This window comes from Bos indicus x Bos taurus, chromosome 5, assembly GCF_003369695.1.
Source record: "Bos indicus x Bos taurus breed Angus x Brahman F1 hybrid chromosome 5, Bos_hybrid_MaternalHap_v2.0, whole genome shotgun sequence".
NCBI lineage: Eukaryota > Metazoa > Chordata > Mammalia > Artiodactyla > Bovidae > Bos > Bos indicus x Bos taurus.
This window is the reverse complement of record NC_040080.1, coordinates 15302656-15320689: the sequence shown is the minus strand read 5'-3', so window position 1 is coordinate 15320689 and position 18034 is coordinate 15302656. Positions and strand designations below refer to the sequence as shown.

Below are 18034 nucleotides of genomic sequence, written 5' to 3'. Positions count from 1 at the left end.
GGGTCGAAAATGAGTTAGACACAACTGAACTAAACAACAATAAAGTTGAACTCACAGAAGCAACAGAGCAGAATTTCGGTTGCCAGGGTTTGGGGATGGGGAAGAAGAGGAGAGCAGAAATTTCAAATTTTAAGAGGAAGAAGCTTTGGGGGATTGAATGGACCCTGCATGGCCTGGTGACCGTGATGACAATACTGTACTGTATACTTGAGAGTAGCAATGAGTAGATTTAAAATGTTTTCACAGTAACAACAATGGCAATTACATGAGGTGAAGGATGTGCTAAGTAACCTTACGGTGGTAAACATTTCACAATATGTACATGTGTCAAATCATCACATTGCACACTTTGAACTTACATAGCGTTACATGTCAATTACATCTCAATCGAGCTAGGTGTGGGGAGAACAAAATGAAACCCTAAAACAAAAACCATAGAGAGGAGCACAATACCTAAGTAAGGAGAAGGAGAGGAGGGAGGGGTAAGGAACTTTTGTTCTTGAATATCTACACCATGCTGGGACTCTGAGATGCCTACCATGATTATGGGGCCTAACCATGGCAGCCTGTGGGGTAGGCAAGCCCCATATCTGACTCTCTGACTCCAGGCAACCTGGGCTCAGGGTGCCTTCAAAGCCCTGCACACAGTCACGGGGAGGAGCTGGAATTTGCACCAAGGTCTGACTCCCTCCTGCGGCACAAGCCTTTATCATCAGTTCCCCCTGGGGCTGCAGGAAGAGTCAGCAGAGGATGGGGAGGCAGAAGAAACTCCTGGAGAATCTATCAGGACCACATTTCTCTTCTGTGCACAGATGACTCACCATCCACTTCTGCTCCTGGGTAACTCTACAATTATTTCTGTTGCAGATAGTTAAAAAAACATTTTCCTATGTGCCTCGGAAGATGAAAACCACTTTTACACAGAGCAAAACAAAAACCGAAGCCAAGAAAAGAAAAAAAAGAAATTCAACCCTTAACCATCTCAAACCCCCAAACAACAAACGAGCTGAAAAGAAACTTCCAAAATGAAAACTGCCAGATTCATTGTTATTGTTCTGGGACTATAACATCGGAGTAGATCATAATTCAATTGGCAAAAACTGACAGCAGAGGAAGGTGAGGAGGTTCTCGGACAGTGAGCTTGCCGGCCAGATTTAAGAGCTGCTGAGCATCCCTGCGGCGGAAGTGGTACCAGTTCTTTTGATTAATGAATCAATTATGATGCATCCTGAAAGGGGGTATGGAACTGTGTCTACACACAACTCTGACATCAGCCGATTTCAACAAGTTTACTAAAACGACAGTCACGGCCTTTGACAATACTGAAAGTAAAATAGTGGTGTACACAGACTTTACAGGGCAGCTCCAGGGAGCTGGGTTACAGAATCAGGTTAAACAGATGGGAGAAGGCCTGAGGGAAGCCAAGCACACGGATTTTATTGAGAAAAAAGCTTATATACTGTAAGGGTTGCCGAAGTTTAATAAATAAAGGTCAACTTATAATATATAAAAACAATATAAACATTTATATGCTACATGCATATCATATAATTTAAAGTAATAATTTATATATGGGGAGAGACGCCAAGTCATGTTCTTCCGATCTTCCTGGACAAGGCACACACACAAGACGTGTCTATCCGGATCCACCGCCAGCCGACCAGTTTGTTGTTTTCTGACGTCAGCGCGCGGACGTAGGTTTGGGAGGTTTTGCACTGCGAGTTCCAGTGTTTGTCATCAATTCCTCTGCAACCGTTCTTGACAGGCCTGGCCTCCTTACACCTCGTCTCATAAAAATATTGTTTGACGGGGGAGTTGCCGGTCTTGATCTCCCCCAGCACCGTGACCTGGTGTCCCCGGATGTCAATGGCCGACGACTTGTCGGTCACCCACAGGCTCTCGCTGTCGCACACGGAGTACTCGCCCCGGTGGCTCTTGTGCTCCGCGTACCTCTTCCTCCGCGACGTTCTGTTGGCCGCCACGGGGCTGCCCACGTAATCCTCCATGAGGTACAGGGGAGGGGGCTCCAGGGGGGTGCTGTCACTCAGCAGGACCCGCGGCGAGCTATAGCGTCTCTGCTGCCGCAGCAGCTCGGGGCCCATGGCCGTCACCGGCTGGAATTCCGACTTGGCCGGCTCTCGGGGCGGGGCCTCTGCTTTGGGCAGGGTGCTCTGGTAGTTCTCCTTAACGTCCACCATCTGTTTGGAGAGCTTGTTTTTTAAAATATCTGCCTGGATCAGCTTGATAATCAGGGAATTGAGTGAGTCTTCCGGCAGACTCCTTTGATCCATGCTGTTCCCTTGGACGCCACGGAGATAAGCGAGAAACATCACATAAAACAAGATGGACATCACCTTGTTCACCTGTAAGATCTGAAAAGGAAACACGTGTGTTACTAGCAGGTGGTGGCGGCTGCGTCCGTGTCATTCCTGGACTGGATACCTGAGCCTGGGGATCCCTGTGAGGCAGGATGGAGAGCTGAGTACCACCATCCAAGGAGAACATCAGAACGCCCCTGTGATGGCCAGAGACAGAGGCTGTCTATTCCTCTCGCCTTCCCCTCTTACTCTCCTAGACATCCAAGTGCCTTCACCCCAACAATCCTTCTTCCAGCAGTGTGGCTGGGTGAGAGGGAAAGAGATGTGTGTGTGTGTGTGTGTGTGTGTGTGTGTGTGTGTGTGTTGTGTGTAAGAGAGAGAAGGCAAAATAATCTGTCTCACAAAGACAAAGAATATCACTGAAGGGCCACAGCCTGGAAGAGTCAGGTCTCTCCCGAGGACCTAAAGCGGCAGGGGAGGTCACCTCTGGGCATTCAGCCTGGATCTTTCTCGGATGGACAGCACCTGTCACCTGAGCACCCGAGTCCACTGTCTGTAGCCTTCTGCTGGGTGAGCCTGACATCCTGCTGTTTCTTTAAATGTCTCTTGAGCCTGAAAAGACCACCTCTCGCACCACCTCATGAAACTACAAAGAAACGGAACCTGAAAATTCTAAAGGTACATACACTTCGTTTCTAGTTAAAACATAGCAGCAGCGGCAGTCTTGCAATTGTGTCAAGAATCAGAGTTCTCTTGCCCACTTCGCTGCGGCCCCTGGGGTCTCTGGAAGGAGTGAATACCCTGAGGCTGGGGGGTGGGCCAGCTTCCCCTCAATCTGCAGCATCAGAGAGGGGTCATCACTGGCCAGCCTGGCAGAGCAGTCCTCCTGCTCCTGTAACTACCCACTCTGTGAGACGGCCTGAGTGTCAGGGTTCTCTGCCGAGCTCGCTGATGGACATGCTTGCCAATGTGCCCACCTGATCCCCAGACACCCCCTTCCCAAGACAGCAGACCCCCCGAAGCACTCCCTGCAGAAGGTGGAGACTCAGCTCAAATGAATGGGCTGCACTTGCCCTGAAGCGCAAGATTCCCTGTCGATTTCTCTTGTCTGATGTTTTGTTTCCCACTATGAAACGCTCCTTTTTTAATGGTTCTATTTCTAACTCTGCCATCTCCTTGGTTCAGTGGCATCTTAACCCATCAACGCTTTCGTTCTGTTGCCATAGTAGAGCCTCCACTTGGGGTTTCTGCCGAGTCCATGTGGAATTAGAGGGCTGATCTCCACATACCTTCATGCTGGTCACTCCCTCACTAGAGCACAGCCCTGGAAGCACAGCCCTGGAAGGAGAGGGTTCTGGTGCGGGAGGGGTGGCCACTGGTTAGACCCTCCCCAGTGCCCTGCACTTCGCCCCACCCGCCACGGGTGCTCATTCTGTTACCACCACTGCAGCTGCCTCACCGTCTCCGGGGCTCTGTCGTTTCCTCTCTAAAGCTCTAAGCGTGGAAAATCAAATCCTTCCCTTAGCTCACCTTGGATATTTCCAGAAAGACTACAAAACCCAGGGGAAGAAGAGAAGGGAAATAAACAAAGGTGGCACGAGACACAGAAAATCAGTCCTGGGACTTCCCTGCTGGTCCAGTGGCTAAGGTTCTGCACTCCTGACGCAGGGGGCCCGGGTTCGATCCCTGGTCAGGAAACTAGATCCCACACGTCACGACTAAAAGTTTACATGTCACAACTAAAGATTCTGCATGCCGTAACTAGAAGACCCTGTGTGCTATAACCCTGCCCAGCCAAATAAATAAATGAAAATAAATAGCGGTTAAAAAAAAGAGGAGAAAAGCCGTCCTGCTTACCCATGGCTCAGAACCTGTCTGTGTCTGAGCCCGCCCAAGCTAACTGGCTCCCAGGACTCACAGATGTGGCCTCTTCCCACATGTTGCCTGAAGAGCTGCTCTGGTGTCCCCAAAGGCCAGCAACATTGCTGTCACTTTCTTCCAGCTTCCTCCTCCTGGCTCCCGGCCTGTTTCTCTGATAAGGGGAGCATCTTCCTTCCATGGGAACCACTCTCTGGACAGCTGATTCTTTCAAGGTCAAGGCTGAGCGAAGGATTCTAGCTTTGCTGCCCCCATCTAGAGATGCACTCCCCCCAGGCACGGCATGATCCTGGGAAAATGGTTCCCATGGAATAACTAATCTCCCCACCCCAACTCCACATAAAAGTGATTTTTCCCTTCAATCTTGCAGGCCCAACAAAATGAAACTTGAACAACACAAAAATATGGCGTCCATGCAACTAGAATTATACCGCCTTCTCCCTTCCAAAAAAGAAGACAGATGCCATGAAGTAATTTGGGATTGAGAGGCTATCAAAAAACAATTTATGAACCGCCCCTACCCACCCCGCCCAAGCCCCATCACCATCAACTAAGAATATGCAGGCTACCTGCTCATACGGAAACTGAACAAGTGAGGTGAGGTGAGTGGATGGAGGGCCCAGGTGGAATAAGAGTCCATGTCTAGATTGGGAAGGTCACTGCAAGGGTGAGTGGGAAGGAAGAGCCTTGATGGATTGGGCTGCTTTATGGGGAGTGGTCTGTGTATGGAACCAAAGGGTGTTAGAAGCAGAGAGGCATTTACTCCAACTCCTTTATTTTATATGGGTTTCTCTGGTGGCTCAGATGGTAAAGAATCCACCTGTAAAGCATGAAACTGGGGTTCAATCCCCAGATCAGGAAGATCCCCTGGAGAAGGGCATGGCAACCTATTCTAGCGTTCCTGCCTGGAGAATCCCATGGACAGAGGAGCCTGGCAGCTACAGTCCATGGGGTTGCAAAGAGTCAGACAAGACTGAGCGACTAACACTTTCATTTTCACTTCATTTTATAGATGAGGAAACCTCAGACTGCAGTTTAAAGAAGAGGAGAGACACAGGAGGCAGAGAAGGGGGGTCTCTGCAGTTCAAGACCAGTGCTTCTTTTCATCACATCATGACTGGGCTCCCATGCCCCATCTGCAGCCCGGCTCACTGTTCAGCAGCCACTTAAATAAGCTTTATGACCCGTGTGACCCTTCCCCTTGCACATTCTCATCGCCTCTTCTTCTGCTGAAATGTTGCTCACTCTTCAGCACCCAGTTCAGAAGCTAATTTTCCATCACGCTCCCCCGATAACAGCAGCCCAACCCCCTCTGCATGCCCACGTCGTGGTGGCACGTGTCACAGCCCTCTCGGCATGATGCAGTTTACTCACTAGACTGTCCTCCAAGGCCAGGGGCCCCTCCTTCTTGTCTGTGTCTGTCTCTCCCCTGAGTCCACACCACAGCGAATACAAAGTAGGTGCAGTGAGTCAGAGATGGACCGAGGGTGGCTGAAGGCAGAACCAGCTCCCGAGGCTGCAGGGCCAATAGCAAACATTTCTCAGAGGCAGGGAGGTGGCAGGAGGTGTGACCATGTTAGAAGCCACGCTCCAAACCCCCAGGCGCATGTTCCATGGTCCCATGTGGCTTCACTTACAAAACCCACAAAGATAAAATTCTGCAGAATTTCAAGATGGTAACCACAGAGTGTTACACTTGAGTTCAAGGTCCCCTTTCTGGGTGTGGGCCCCTGTGCGATGCCCTGGCTGTAGGAACTAAGATGGTTTGTCTTGATGAAATTGTATGAAGGTAATAGATAGTGGGAAAATGGAAACAATGACAGACTTTATTTTCTTAGGCTCCAAAATCACTGTGGACAGCGACAGCAGCCATGGAATTAAAAGATGCTTGCTCCTTGAAAGAAAAACTAGGGCAAAACTAGACAGTGTATTAAAAAGCAGAGACTTTGCCGCCAAAGATCCATATAGTCAAAGCTATGGTTTTTCCAGTAGTCATGTACAGATGCGAGAGGTGGATCATAAAGAATGCTGAGTGCCAGAGAACTGATGCTTTCGAACAGTGGGGTTGGAGAAGACTCTTGAGAGTCCCTTGGACTGCAAGGAGATCAAACCAGTCAATCCTAAGGGAAATCAACCCTGAATATTCATTGGAAGGACTGATGCTGAAGCTCCAATACTTTGGCCACCTGATGTGAAGAGCTGACTCATTGGAAAAGACTCTGACGCTGGGAAAGATTGAAGACAGGAGGAGAAGGGGACGACAGAGGATGAGATGGCTGGATGGCATCACCGACTCGATGGACATGAATTTGAGCAGACTCTGGGAGACAATGAAGGACAGGGAAGCTTGGCGTGCTGCAGTCAATGGGGTCACAAAGAGTCAGACACGACTTAACTACTGAACAACAACAAAGGAGTGGAAAGTCAGTGTTCGTCAAGAGAGACGCTCGAAGGCCACAGGGTACCATGAGGCAGGGTGACACGAGCAGGGCTCTGGACAGGAGCCGCGACTTTAGTGCAACCTGGCTGGGAGGGCCTGGGGTTGTGGACCATGAGAAAGGCCTGTGAGACCATCTTCTTTGCTCTCCTTGGCAACAGGCGTAGGGGGAGAGGTCAGGGTCATCAGGGAGGAAGATTTCACCACCAATACTGCAAACAACCACCCAACCCCGTGGTCAGATCGTACAAAGCAGACCGACTTGTAGCTGATTTATTGCTTTTCAATTTTCTACAGAGACTTATGGAGGCTGCATGTTTCTACCATCCCATCTACCTCTGGGAGCCCCAGGGCAAACCCTGCCACCCCCTCGGGTTCCAGGCACACAAATTCTGCAGAAACATCTGGCCAGCACTGGTGAAGGTAGGGGGATGGACAGATGAACAAAATGAATGACATAAAAACTCCCAAATGCCTCTAGGCACAGGTCCTACTCGTTTCTGGATCTAGACTGTCTCTTGCCATCAAGTCCAAAAACCTTGTCATGATATTTTGGAATCAGCTGCAGGTTGGTAAGTGTTTCTAGATTATTTGCAAGGCTGCATTAAAACCCAGCAGGCTTTCTGCAGACTTCACTTGGATAATCTGCTTTCAGCTTTTTCGCACAGAGCAAGCCCAAGAATGTTGCTAATAAAACGCGCCCTAACACAGATGTTGAAGCCGGAAGGGGCTGTAGATAACCATCTCATGTTTACCATTAAGGATGCTGAGACCGGGTATGGTGTAAAGTGAGTTGCGTAAGGGTCACACAGCTACATGACGCAGAGATGGACAGGGGAGATTTGGCTCTTTTTAAAAAATTATTTGAAAATTTAATTTAATTAATTTATTTTTGGCTACGCTGGGCCTTCATTGCTGCTCAGGCTTTCCCTAGTTGAAGTGAGCTGAGGCTACTCTTTGTTAAGATGCTCCGGCTTCTCCTTGCAGTGCCTTCTCTTGGTGTGGAGCACAGGCTCAGCTGTTGTGGCACATGGGCTTAGCTGCCGCAAAGCTTGTGGGATCTTCCCGGACGAGGGGTCGAACCCGTGTTCCCTGCGTTGGCAGGCAGATTCTTAACCACTGGACCACTTAGGGAAGCTCGAGACTTGGTTCTTAAGTGCAACAGAGATCACAAGGCTCAAGCATGGTCAAGGTCACTGTCGGGGTGGATCACGACATTGCTAGGAAAGCTCTCAGCACTGTGCCCGGCACAGAGTGATCCACTGGACGTGCTGGATCAATATGAACCTGAGTTATCAGTGGCAGCAGAGATGCTGCATCCTTGCCCTCCACGCGCACACACTGGGCACCACAGGTCTAGCTCCCTGGCGTGGGGAGTGGAGAAGGAAAGACAGTGCTCGGCAAGGCACTTCAGTGAAGGTTTCGATTCAGAGAGATTTCTGTGCTCCTTGGCGAGTGGTGACTGCAGGGTACAGAGACCCCCTTCCAAGCAATGGTCCTACTGTGTTATCCTCGTCTGTATGTCACCTCTTGGATGGCATGGCCACACCCTTCTATTACCCCAGTCCCTGTTGTCCGGCCCAGGGCTGCACTGTCATGGAGTCTCCAGGTCTGTTTACTTAATGAGCATCTACAGCAGGCAAGACCTACCAAGACACAGCTTCCTGGCCTGGGATGCTGTTTGGGCTTCTGCCAAGCCTGGTTTGGAAGCCAATCAGTTCTGCCTTCTTCTCCCAAAGAAAATACGGGCCTGGCTCTGCAGCAGGCCAGGGTCCCCAGGCTCTTCTTGGCTATAATTGGAAAAAGACCTGTTAAAGACCCCGGCAAGCCCCCTTCCTGCACTCTCCCCAGTGCCCCTTTCCCCCGCTCAGACTTTTCCAAGATCCCAACCAACTCGCAGATGCTATTTTCCTCGCTCAGAAATGCTTTCCCACATATGGTGTTTTCCCAGTCCCCAGAGCAACATTCCTACAAGGTTTCACCATCCCTCAAAATACTCAAAAGAGAGCAATTTCTGATTCCTCCTTTCTGGCTCAGTGTACAACACACACAGAGGGTTTGGGGTCTGCAAGAAGCAGCTGAAATGCAAGAGAAGCTGGTGAGGACAGAGGTACAGGGTCTGAGGTTACTGAAACCCGGGTCTGTCGGGCCACACGCGGCAGACGGTGGCCGTCGCTGCTGTGTTCCATGTCACCACTCCACGACTAGCTCCCTGGCATGGCGAGCCACCTCCTGGTCACAAACCCGGAGACCTTGCTTTTTGCACCTGTGTATGCGTGCTCAGTCGCTTCAGTCATGTCTGACTCTTTGTGCTCTCATAGACCGTAGCTCACCAGACTCCTCTGTCCATGGGACTTTCCAGGCAAGAAGACTGGAGTGGGTTGCCATGCCTTCTTCCAAGGGATCTTCCCAACCCAGGGACTGAACCCGTGTCTCTTACGAACTCCTGCATTGGCAGGTGGGTTCCTTACCACTAGTGCCACGTGTTGCAACTGTAGTGAGTGAATTTGTAGCCTGGGCACTGGGAGCACCAAACACAAAAATGCCCCGGGTCGGGTACTGACACTGCATCTATCATCTTGGTAATAACCCCTCGGAGGTAGGTACTAATGATGGGGAAAAAACGAGGCATGCAGAGGTTTAATAATTAGCTAACAAGCAGCAGAGCTCAGATGGGATGGCCATCTGGCTCTGCAGCAGAGGCCCTGTGCTGTCTCTCTGTCTGTCTGTCTGTCCTGGCTCTCACACCTTCCAGAGGATGCTCAGGTTCCAAGTCTGGAGTCAGGACAACTCAATCTGGCCAGCTGATCACCTCTCCAAGAAGCTTCCAGGCAGCTCTCCGCAGAGTTTCCAGGGGTTTGAGGCCACCGCTCCTGTTTCCTCCTGCCAGACTCCCTAGCAAAGTGTTCCCCAGGGAACGAAACAAAACCCGGCCTCCTCCCATCTCTCCTGCAGGTGCCTGTCGCATGCTTTGCATCGTGGGGCGTGAATGTACCACCTCAGACCCTGGGTTTGGTCCCAGTGTTGGAACTCCGGGTGTGACTTACACAGAAGGCCCAGAGGCTCTGTTCTGGCTTTCCTTGGGCAGGAGGCATGAGATCAAAGGTGGAAATGCTTTTTAATGTGCCAAGTATTGAATATGCGAATTCAAGAGGTTTCATTACATCCAGGGTAGCCACATCTGTCTGGGATGAGAGTGCTTTCTGGCTGGGGTGAACCAGCTCACTGGCCAGCTGCGGCCAGAAGGACCTCATTCCCTGGAGACTTGCTGCAGCGATGACCCAGTCTCTGACGAACGCCAAGGGCTCCAAAGACCACATCCTGCCAGATAATCCTTATATCTTGTTCAGGGAGTGGAAGAGGAGAGAGGTGGGAAGGCGAGAAATTTAAAGCCGAATGACAAAAGGGAAAGGAATGTGGTGGAAATATTAAACTAAGGCCTTTCTATAAAAGGACCGGCTAGGCTCATTCCCCTATCTTAATTGCAAAATTAATTCAAATTGGCTTTGTTCTGAACACGGGTCCCAAGGCCTCAAAATGAGTCGGCTGGGACCACATGAAGGTGTTCTGACCCCTGACAAGGCTGGGAGCTGGGAGAGAGAGGTCCCAGCGGAGCCTCCGCTGGGGATCAGTCTGGTTTGGCTTAATCTCTTTATTAATGATCCGGAAGCAGGAGAGAGGAAAAAGTGGCAGATTAATTAAAAAGCACAGATGACGCGTAGGGGGAAGGTGCTACAAACACGGGTGAGGACAAACCCATTACTCCCCAGTTCCCCGAGGGGCTGGCGACCTGGAAGGAGCGGGATGAGATTAGCCTGGAAACGCTTAGGTTAACTCGCTGGGGGCGAGATGAATCCAAAACCAACAGAGAGGGAAACACTTGTGGAAGGATGGAGGCAAGGAGCGACTTAGGGTGGCTGGAAGGATTGGATGAGAAATGAACTCTTGAGTACAGGCCGGGCGGGTGTCTGGGGCCCCATTTCCCCGATGGCTCCACATGTGTCCCTCAGACCCACCTCGCTTACTCTTAGCACATCTCCGAGGGTGGCCACTCTGACCACTCCCTGTCTTAGGAAGCATGTGTGTGCGTTTTCAGTCATGTTCAACTCCTTGCGACTCTACGGACTGCAGCCTACTAGGCTTCTCTGTCCATGGGATTCTCCAGGCAAGAATATTGGAGTGGGTTGCTGTACCCTCCTCCAGGGCATCTTCCTGACCCAGGGATCGAACCGCATATCCTGTGTCTCCTGCATTGCAGGCAGATTCTTTGCCTGTGAGCCATTGGGCAAAAATACATAAATCTAGCTCTAGAGAGGGTAAGAAACGGAGCTGAGGTCAGAGAACTAGTTCACGACTCTCAGCGAAGATGCTGGCGAGCATGGTCTAAATTCCCCCCAAACCAAAAAGACTCACCTCTCTGCTATATTTGGTGAGACTACATGTGACACCCCTGATACCTGGGTAGGTGTGCATCACACAGTCTCAATACAGTGTGACAGCAGAGGCAGGGAGATGGATTCCTACCCAGTTCTTTAAAAGCGGCTCATTCTGCATACCTGGAGGCAGAAATGCCAACCTGCTCCTATATTCTTGCCTGGAGAATATCATGAACAGAGGAGCATGGTGGGCTACAGTCTGTGGGGTTGTTGAGTGACTTTGAGCATGCAGTCTGCATAGCTCCTCTTATTGAAACATCCTGAACCCAGGTCCTGAAACCCATTGGCACAGACAACCCTTGGCCAGTATCTAAAGGAAGACAAGGTCCTCAGATTGCAAGGGATACTGGCTTCCTGGTGGAAATGAGACATGCGATCAGCAGGGAAAGGAGTGTTCTAGGATGAGGGAAGATGAAATAGAGACCTGAGAAGGGTGACACCTCCCTCAGAAAGGAATTGCTGAAACCAGTCCCTCTTGGAGGCCAGAAAGTGAGGACTTGTGGTGGTTTAGTTGCTAAGTCGTGTCTGACTCTTTGCACCCCCATGGACTGTAGCCTGCCAGGCTCCTCTATCCATGGGATTTTGCAGGCAAGAATACTGGAGTGGGTTTCCATTTCCTTCTCCAGGGGATCTTCCACACCCAGGGACTGAACCTGGGTCTCCTGCATTGCAGGCAGATTCTTTACCAACTGAGCCACCAGGGAAGCCTGTAAGTGAAGACTGGAGACCCCTGAATGGGATGAGGAACCAACCTCCCCCAAAAGCAAGCTAAACACCCTGAGCTGGAAGTCAGTCGAGAGCTGGGAATTGCTTTGGCACAGCTACTGGAAGAGGAATTATACATCATTCAAAGCACTCCCTCCTTGGGCCCCAAGGCCATGAGAGACGGAAGGTATGGCACATGTCATAACAAAGCACACTGCCGAGCTGAGAGGAAGGTAGCGTGGTTACTCCCCGGGCAGGGAACCCTCTGGCTTGGCCCCGTCTTGGCAGAGAAATCTGAAAGGAGCCTGGGATGCCGACACAAGCCCCAGGAAGCCTAGATTCACTTTATCCTTTACGTTCTACCAACTCTCATGTCATGGCCGGAGGGTGAGCGTGGAAAGATGTGCAGAGAACGTCTGAATCAATCCAGCTACTGGCCATAATGGTGATTATAGTAAATTTTGTTCTCTTTGTTCTGGGCATTAATACTCATCTGCCACTGTGCTCAGAAATGTGTGTGCATGGGCTTGTGTGTGTGTGCACACGCACACGCACACACACACACACACCACACACACACTGTAGCTTCCCAAGATAGGATAAGTTACAGTCGAGTTATTTCCAAATTCCTGTATCCTTTCATATGCTGAGACATCTTGATTTCAGTTTCATTTTCTGCATCTGGGTTAACTCCATTTTTCCAAGTGAGGAAATACACAAGGGGAGGTTGCTTCCGTTAAACAGACAGTTGGGGGTACGGCTGGCGTGAAACTCTTAGCATCAGAGAGTAATCACCCCAAGCAAGTGAAACTTCCTGTTCTAGACATTCGCCTTGCGTCTGAGCTGGGTTTCTGTGTCAAGCATACGCATAACACACCCAGCTGTAAGTTAACTGTATTGGAAGGCTTCTGACTATCAGTCTTTAATCATTATAATCATGATGATGATCAATTATCTACTTTGTCTAACCAGCCAAGGATGGGTCTCAAAATGGCAGGATTAAGGAAGTTGGCTTCATCTGGAGAGCTGGGAAGGAAGGGAAATCCTGAGGCAGGACTCCCCTTCGCCCTCGGGATGCCTCTTCCAAACCAAGACCACAGCTGGCTTGGAAGGCCCAGACCTATGACTACACTGCAAGAGCAGCGGCAGCAAGGCCGGGGTCAACCCAAACCATCATGGTTTGGCCCCATGAGGACTTGGCCACAGTGAGTGTGGTCAGAGGGTAGACTGTTTCCTCCAGGCTTGGCAATGGGGCTCGTGTCAAATACAACGCCCGGCCCACAGCCAATCTCCATTCAGGAGGATGAAGGACTTGCACGTGGTCCTTGTCTGTCTTTGGTCTGGATGCCTGTTCTAGGAAACCGCGCTGTCTGGGGACTTGGAGGGCCAAGGCCTCCTTCCACGCTGCTGGGCGTCCCTTCCACGGCTCGCCCGGCCACCATCATTCACCTGAATTTCCTGCCAGGTCCAGAAACCAGGACAGGAGAGGTGCGTGCATGGAGGTTTCGTGAGGCTCTCTGTGCCCACTTGTTAAGGGAGGCTGGGATGAACACACAGAAGAAAATCCTTCACCCAAACCCAGGTGTGTGGCAGGCACTTCACGAACGTTATGATCCAGTCCCAAACTGTCGACCAACTCAGGTTCTGGGCAGCTGGTCAAGACCAGAAACCAATCCAGAGCTTGACCTCTGAAAGCAGTTTTGGCACCAACACTTTGGACCCAACGCTGTCTTTCAACACGAACACAGTCCTCATAATTGCTCATAAACAGCTAGTATTTACTGAGCCCCACCATATGCTGGGAACTTTGAGAGACACTACATGGATTATCTTAATTCATCTTCACAGATACAGTGATCAACCTCAATTGTCAGGTCAGGAAACTGAGGTTCAGACAGATTAAGTTGTTGTTTCTGAGATCACATATCAACCGAGAGGTGGAGCCAGAATGCAGAGCCCTGGGTGACCCTCAGGCTGTATTTTTAGCCAGTACTGCAGACCACCTCCAAACTCGTTCCACAGAGGCTAAGGCACCTGCCACTTGCTTGCAGGGAGCAAGGTGGGGAGCCCCATGCTGGTACCCTAATGCTTCTTTCCTTATTCAGAGAAAGAGACCTCCAAGATAGGTCCTCTGAAATGCAAGGGGTCATTACCCCGTCTAAGGCTGCTGCTGCTGCTAAGTCACTTCAGTTGTGTCCGACTCTGTATGACCCCATAGACAGCAGCCCACCAGGCTCCCCCATCCCTGGGATTCCCCAGGCAAGAACACTGGAGTGGGTTGCCATTTCCTTCTCCAATGCATGAAAGTGAAAAGTGAAAGTGAAGTCGCTCAGTCGTGTCCAATTCTTAGTGACCCCATGGACTGCAGCCTACCAGGCTCCTCCGTCCATGGGATTTTCCAGGCAAGAGTACTGGAGTGGGGTGCCATTGCAAGAAGCATATCTGTACAATGCCAGGCTGGTGGGCTCATTTATTTGTGCTTTTAGTTTCCCCAAATATTACATATTCCTTTCCTCCATCCTTACTGGACGGTAAAGAAAACCAAGAACCCAGGGATTTTTTTTTTTTTAATTTGCTGGATTTTGGAAGACAAGACAGATTTCTGATTATTTGGTTTTCATAGATTTTAGTGTATTGACAAGGAGAAGTGAAATATTGTGGACTCAGGACTTCCCTGCTGGTCCAGTGGTGAAGACGTCACCTTCCAGTGTAGGGGGTATGAGTTCGATCCCTGGCTGGGAAGCTAAGATCCCACATGCCTTGAGGCCGGAAAACCAAACCATAATGCAGAAGCAATGTTGTAACAAATTCAATCAAGATTTTAAAAATGGACCACATCAAAAAAAATCTAAAAAAAAATATGGACCCTTGCTTGGCACTCTTTATGAATAAAAAACAACTCTGCCCCTGACCAGCTTTGTGGCTACTGAGGAGCCCATAGTCACTGCTCATCCCAGGGTCTCAATTCCTAACATGCTTTTTCCATAGGGCTGATGCTGGTATTTTGGGCAGGACAGTTAGTTCTTCATTGTTCGGTTCTGTCTCTCACCCATGAAGCTCTGCCCCCCACCTACTAAATGTCAATCATGTCCCCCAGACGTGGTGACAACCCAAAAAAAAAGCTCTCACACTTTCCCAAATACCATCTGGGGAGGCCTTATCCCTCCTGGTTAAGAATCACATAACAGAATGCTGGTGGACTAAAGTGGTCCTCAGCCATTTTTGACCTTTTTAGAATGTGATAAAAAATGAAAGAAACTGTCCCCTAAAAAAATACATGTGCACAAACAGGAGACAGTTTGCATAAAAAATTCCAGGCAGTTGACAGGCTCCGCAAAGCTAATCCAGAGACCCACAGATCCTAGGTGAAGAATTCTTGAACTAAAGAGTTTTTCAAAGCTTCTAATACCCTGTGCTTCTTGGTCCTTCTGTCAGCCCTGAGCCATTTCTTCACCTGCTTTGACTAAGCATCCTCAGTACTGGTCTCATTTTCTGGTCCTTCCTGTTTCTCTGTGTCCTTTTAAAGCTACCGAGCCAAGCACTGGCATCCTCATTTACCAGCATCTCACATAATGTGAAGGTTATAGCAGGAAAACAACCTGCCCCATATGCAGTGATAAATTAGTGAAGGAGTCAGAACCAGAGCCAACTCTCTAGAGGCCCAGAGCCGTGCTGCCTGTCTGGAACAAACCAGAAAAGTAAATATAAGGATACTCAGAGGGAAAACTGCCAACAAGGTGTGAGCACCAGCAGGACTTCCTCTGGGAGGCACAGGGGAATCGGGATCAGTGCAACATATGAAATGCCACACTGTGAGATGGCTGGAGCCCTTGCAGCCTGACTGAGCCCAAGAGATAGCCCATAATGTAGAACCCTTCCCCCTTTCTTACATAGATCTACGTAGCATCAGCACGATTGTCTAGTGACATCCGCATGCCTCAAGAGCTTTGGGATTTCATGCTGCTTCCCTTCCATCTCTGAGCCTGCCAGCACTCTGGATGACTTCACCTCCAACCTGATGGCTCTTCTGTCCTTTTCTATCCTTCTGGTTTCCTGATTTCCAAGGTTAGGCTGTAAGTGGCCAAGTGGCTTCTGTCTGCTCTTGGGGCTCCAAGCCACCATGGGGGTCACTGACCGTCAAGGAGACCCACCCATGCTAGAGACCCACCCTCCCCTACCATGGTCTTCCAGCCAGTCTCGCCGAGGCACTCAGTCATCTTGCAGGTGGACTGGCCTTGGTGGTCCATGCCAAGCCATCAGTCAACCTGTCAAGGCCACCTGACACAGAAGATTCTCCCAACCCAGCTCTAATCAAATCCCTGACCCATGACATCATAAGAAATGATACATGGTGAGTTGTTTTTTTTTTTAATGCTGTCAGGCTTAGGGTGGGTTGTTACACAGTGAAAGATGATGGGAAAAGTACAGAGGACAAGAGGTGTCACCTTTTAGTGTCACTGATGACACTTCATTGTTTGCTCAGAAGCATCTGAGAACATTCCTGGAGGACAGATCTAAACCGGAGCTCTAGGATCATAACCTGAACCACGAAGAACAGGGCAATCCCCACCAAACAGGCGAGCAGTCAGGCAGCTGAGGCTCTGACTGCAAAGGGGCGATGCAGAGCCAGCGGGCTCTTCCATAAAGTGAGGGAATCAGGATAAATCTTGGCAGGGCCTGTGCTCTGCCCACCCTTGGGGGCTGAGACAAGGCTCTGGGCTCCCTGCTCTCTGTCTGGTCCCCGTGGACACAGAGGGTGGGAGATGGCTCTGGGGTCCTACTGACCCCCTGCATGTAGGGAGGAAGGCATATGGCCCCAGGGGCTCTCTGGGGTCCCCAGGAATTAGAAACATGTAAGGACAGGCCAGGGAGCCCGGGAGACAGAAAAGAGAAACTCTGGGTCAAGTTTGCATTTCTCATTATTCCTCCAACCCTTCTCAAATTCCTTTTGTTTAGAAACCTCCTTGAGTTTCGGAAGGCAGCCCCTCCCCCATCCCACCCTGGAAAAGCCTAGGAGCTTTCCCCCAGCCTGTAACCCTTCTGGATAACACGTTCCATATGTCGGTCACTCTCCGCAGGAGACGCACGCTCCCTTTCCCGGTCACCTCCTCTGTGGTCCCCCCTCAAGTCTCTCCCTCGATAGCACAAGAAGCAGTGAGGGTTTCCATCGGATTGGAGCCCGTGGAATCAGGGCGTTCCTGCCACTTTGCCTCCCGGTGCCCGGGGAGCGCCTGCCTTGGCCCCAGCCCACCACCACCGACAGCTGCAGGAGACCCTTCTTTAAAGCACCAGGGCCAACTGAACTGCGCAGACCCAGCTCACCACGTTACTGGCTGAGCACAAGGCACACAGCCCCTATTGTTCTCCTCTCTCACCCACCCGCCCCTCCTCCTGTGGCTACCCACCATGGTGAAGGCTGAAGATTTTTCCAACACAACTTTCAATGCTTTGGTCAGGGAGACACGAGCAGACCTTCCATCTCTCCTCCCTTGACCTCTACCCCACGCCCCCGTCCCCCTCCTCTGCATCTTATGTGGACTGAGCTTGAAAAATGCAATGCACAGCTTCACACTAGTTTTGCTGGATTTCCCAAAAGACCCCAGAAGGTAGGTTTTTGCTGCTCTGGAGGGGTTGAGTTGGAAGGACTGAAGATGACCATGAATAGGTCCGGGGACAGAACTGTGTGGAGCGCCTCTTCCTCAAAAGCACAATTATACTTAAAGGCTCCAGGTGTCCATGGGTGCTCGAGAGAGCAAACAGAGGCTGCCGTGAGGCAGGCAGTGAGGCAGCCCTTTAATCCAACCAACACAGACAGGAGAAGTGGGCAAAGCGTGCATCAAGAAGCTGAAGGTGTTTCAAGACAGAAACAGGTGGCAGGCAGAGAAACTGGGGACATGGCAGAGCCATCATTCTGTTAAAGAAGGAAGGATGCTACATGGAGTACGGACTATACACGCCAAGGACTGCAGTTCAGAACTTACATCCTACCATTTGTAGCTTTTTGAGTAGAGGTGAAGTTAGGAAAATTATAAAGAGAGGGTATTGCTGTTTTAATGGGGTTCCCAGGTGGTGCCAGTGGTAAAGAAGCCTCCTGCCAATGCAGGAGACATGAGAGAGGAGGATTCAATCTCTGTGTGGGGAAGATCCCCTGGGAGAGGGCATGGCAACCTCTTCTCTTGGAGAATCCCATGGACAGAGGAGCCTGGTGGGCTACAGTCCGTGTGATTGCAAAGAATCAGACAGGACTGAAGCGACTTAGC

At 50.4% G+C, this 18034-nt stretch overlaps 1 protein-coding gene across 2 annotated transcripts in view; it reads right to left on the bottom strand.

Annotated features, from left to right (window-relative positions):
• Positions 1 to 207: 207 nt before the first annotated feature.
• NTF3 (neurotrophin 3) overlaps positions 208 to 18034 on the bottom strand; it is a 77667-nt gene continuing 59840 nt past the window's right edge. The window contains exons 1-2 of one of the 2 annotated variants that reach the window (XM_027541086.1): positions 8284 to 8418; positions 1274 to 2372 (exon numbers count right to left, since the gene is read on the bottom strand). In XM_027541086.1, coding sequence (XP_027396887.1) covers positions 1590 to 2351 — 762 coding nt within the window. In that variant the 5' untranslated portion in view covers positions 2352 to 2372; positions 8284 to 8418 and the 3' untranslated portion in view covers positions 1274 to 1589. Of the gene's footprint in view, positions 2373 to 8283; positions 8419 to 18034 lie in introns of those variants that run through there. The other variant, XM_027541084.1, reaches the window with a different exon arrangement.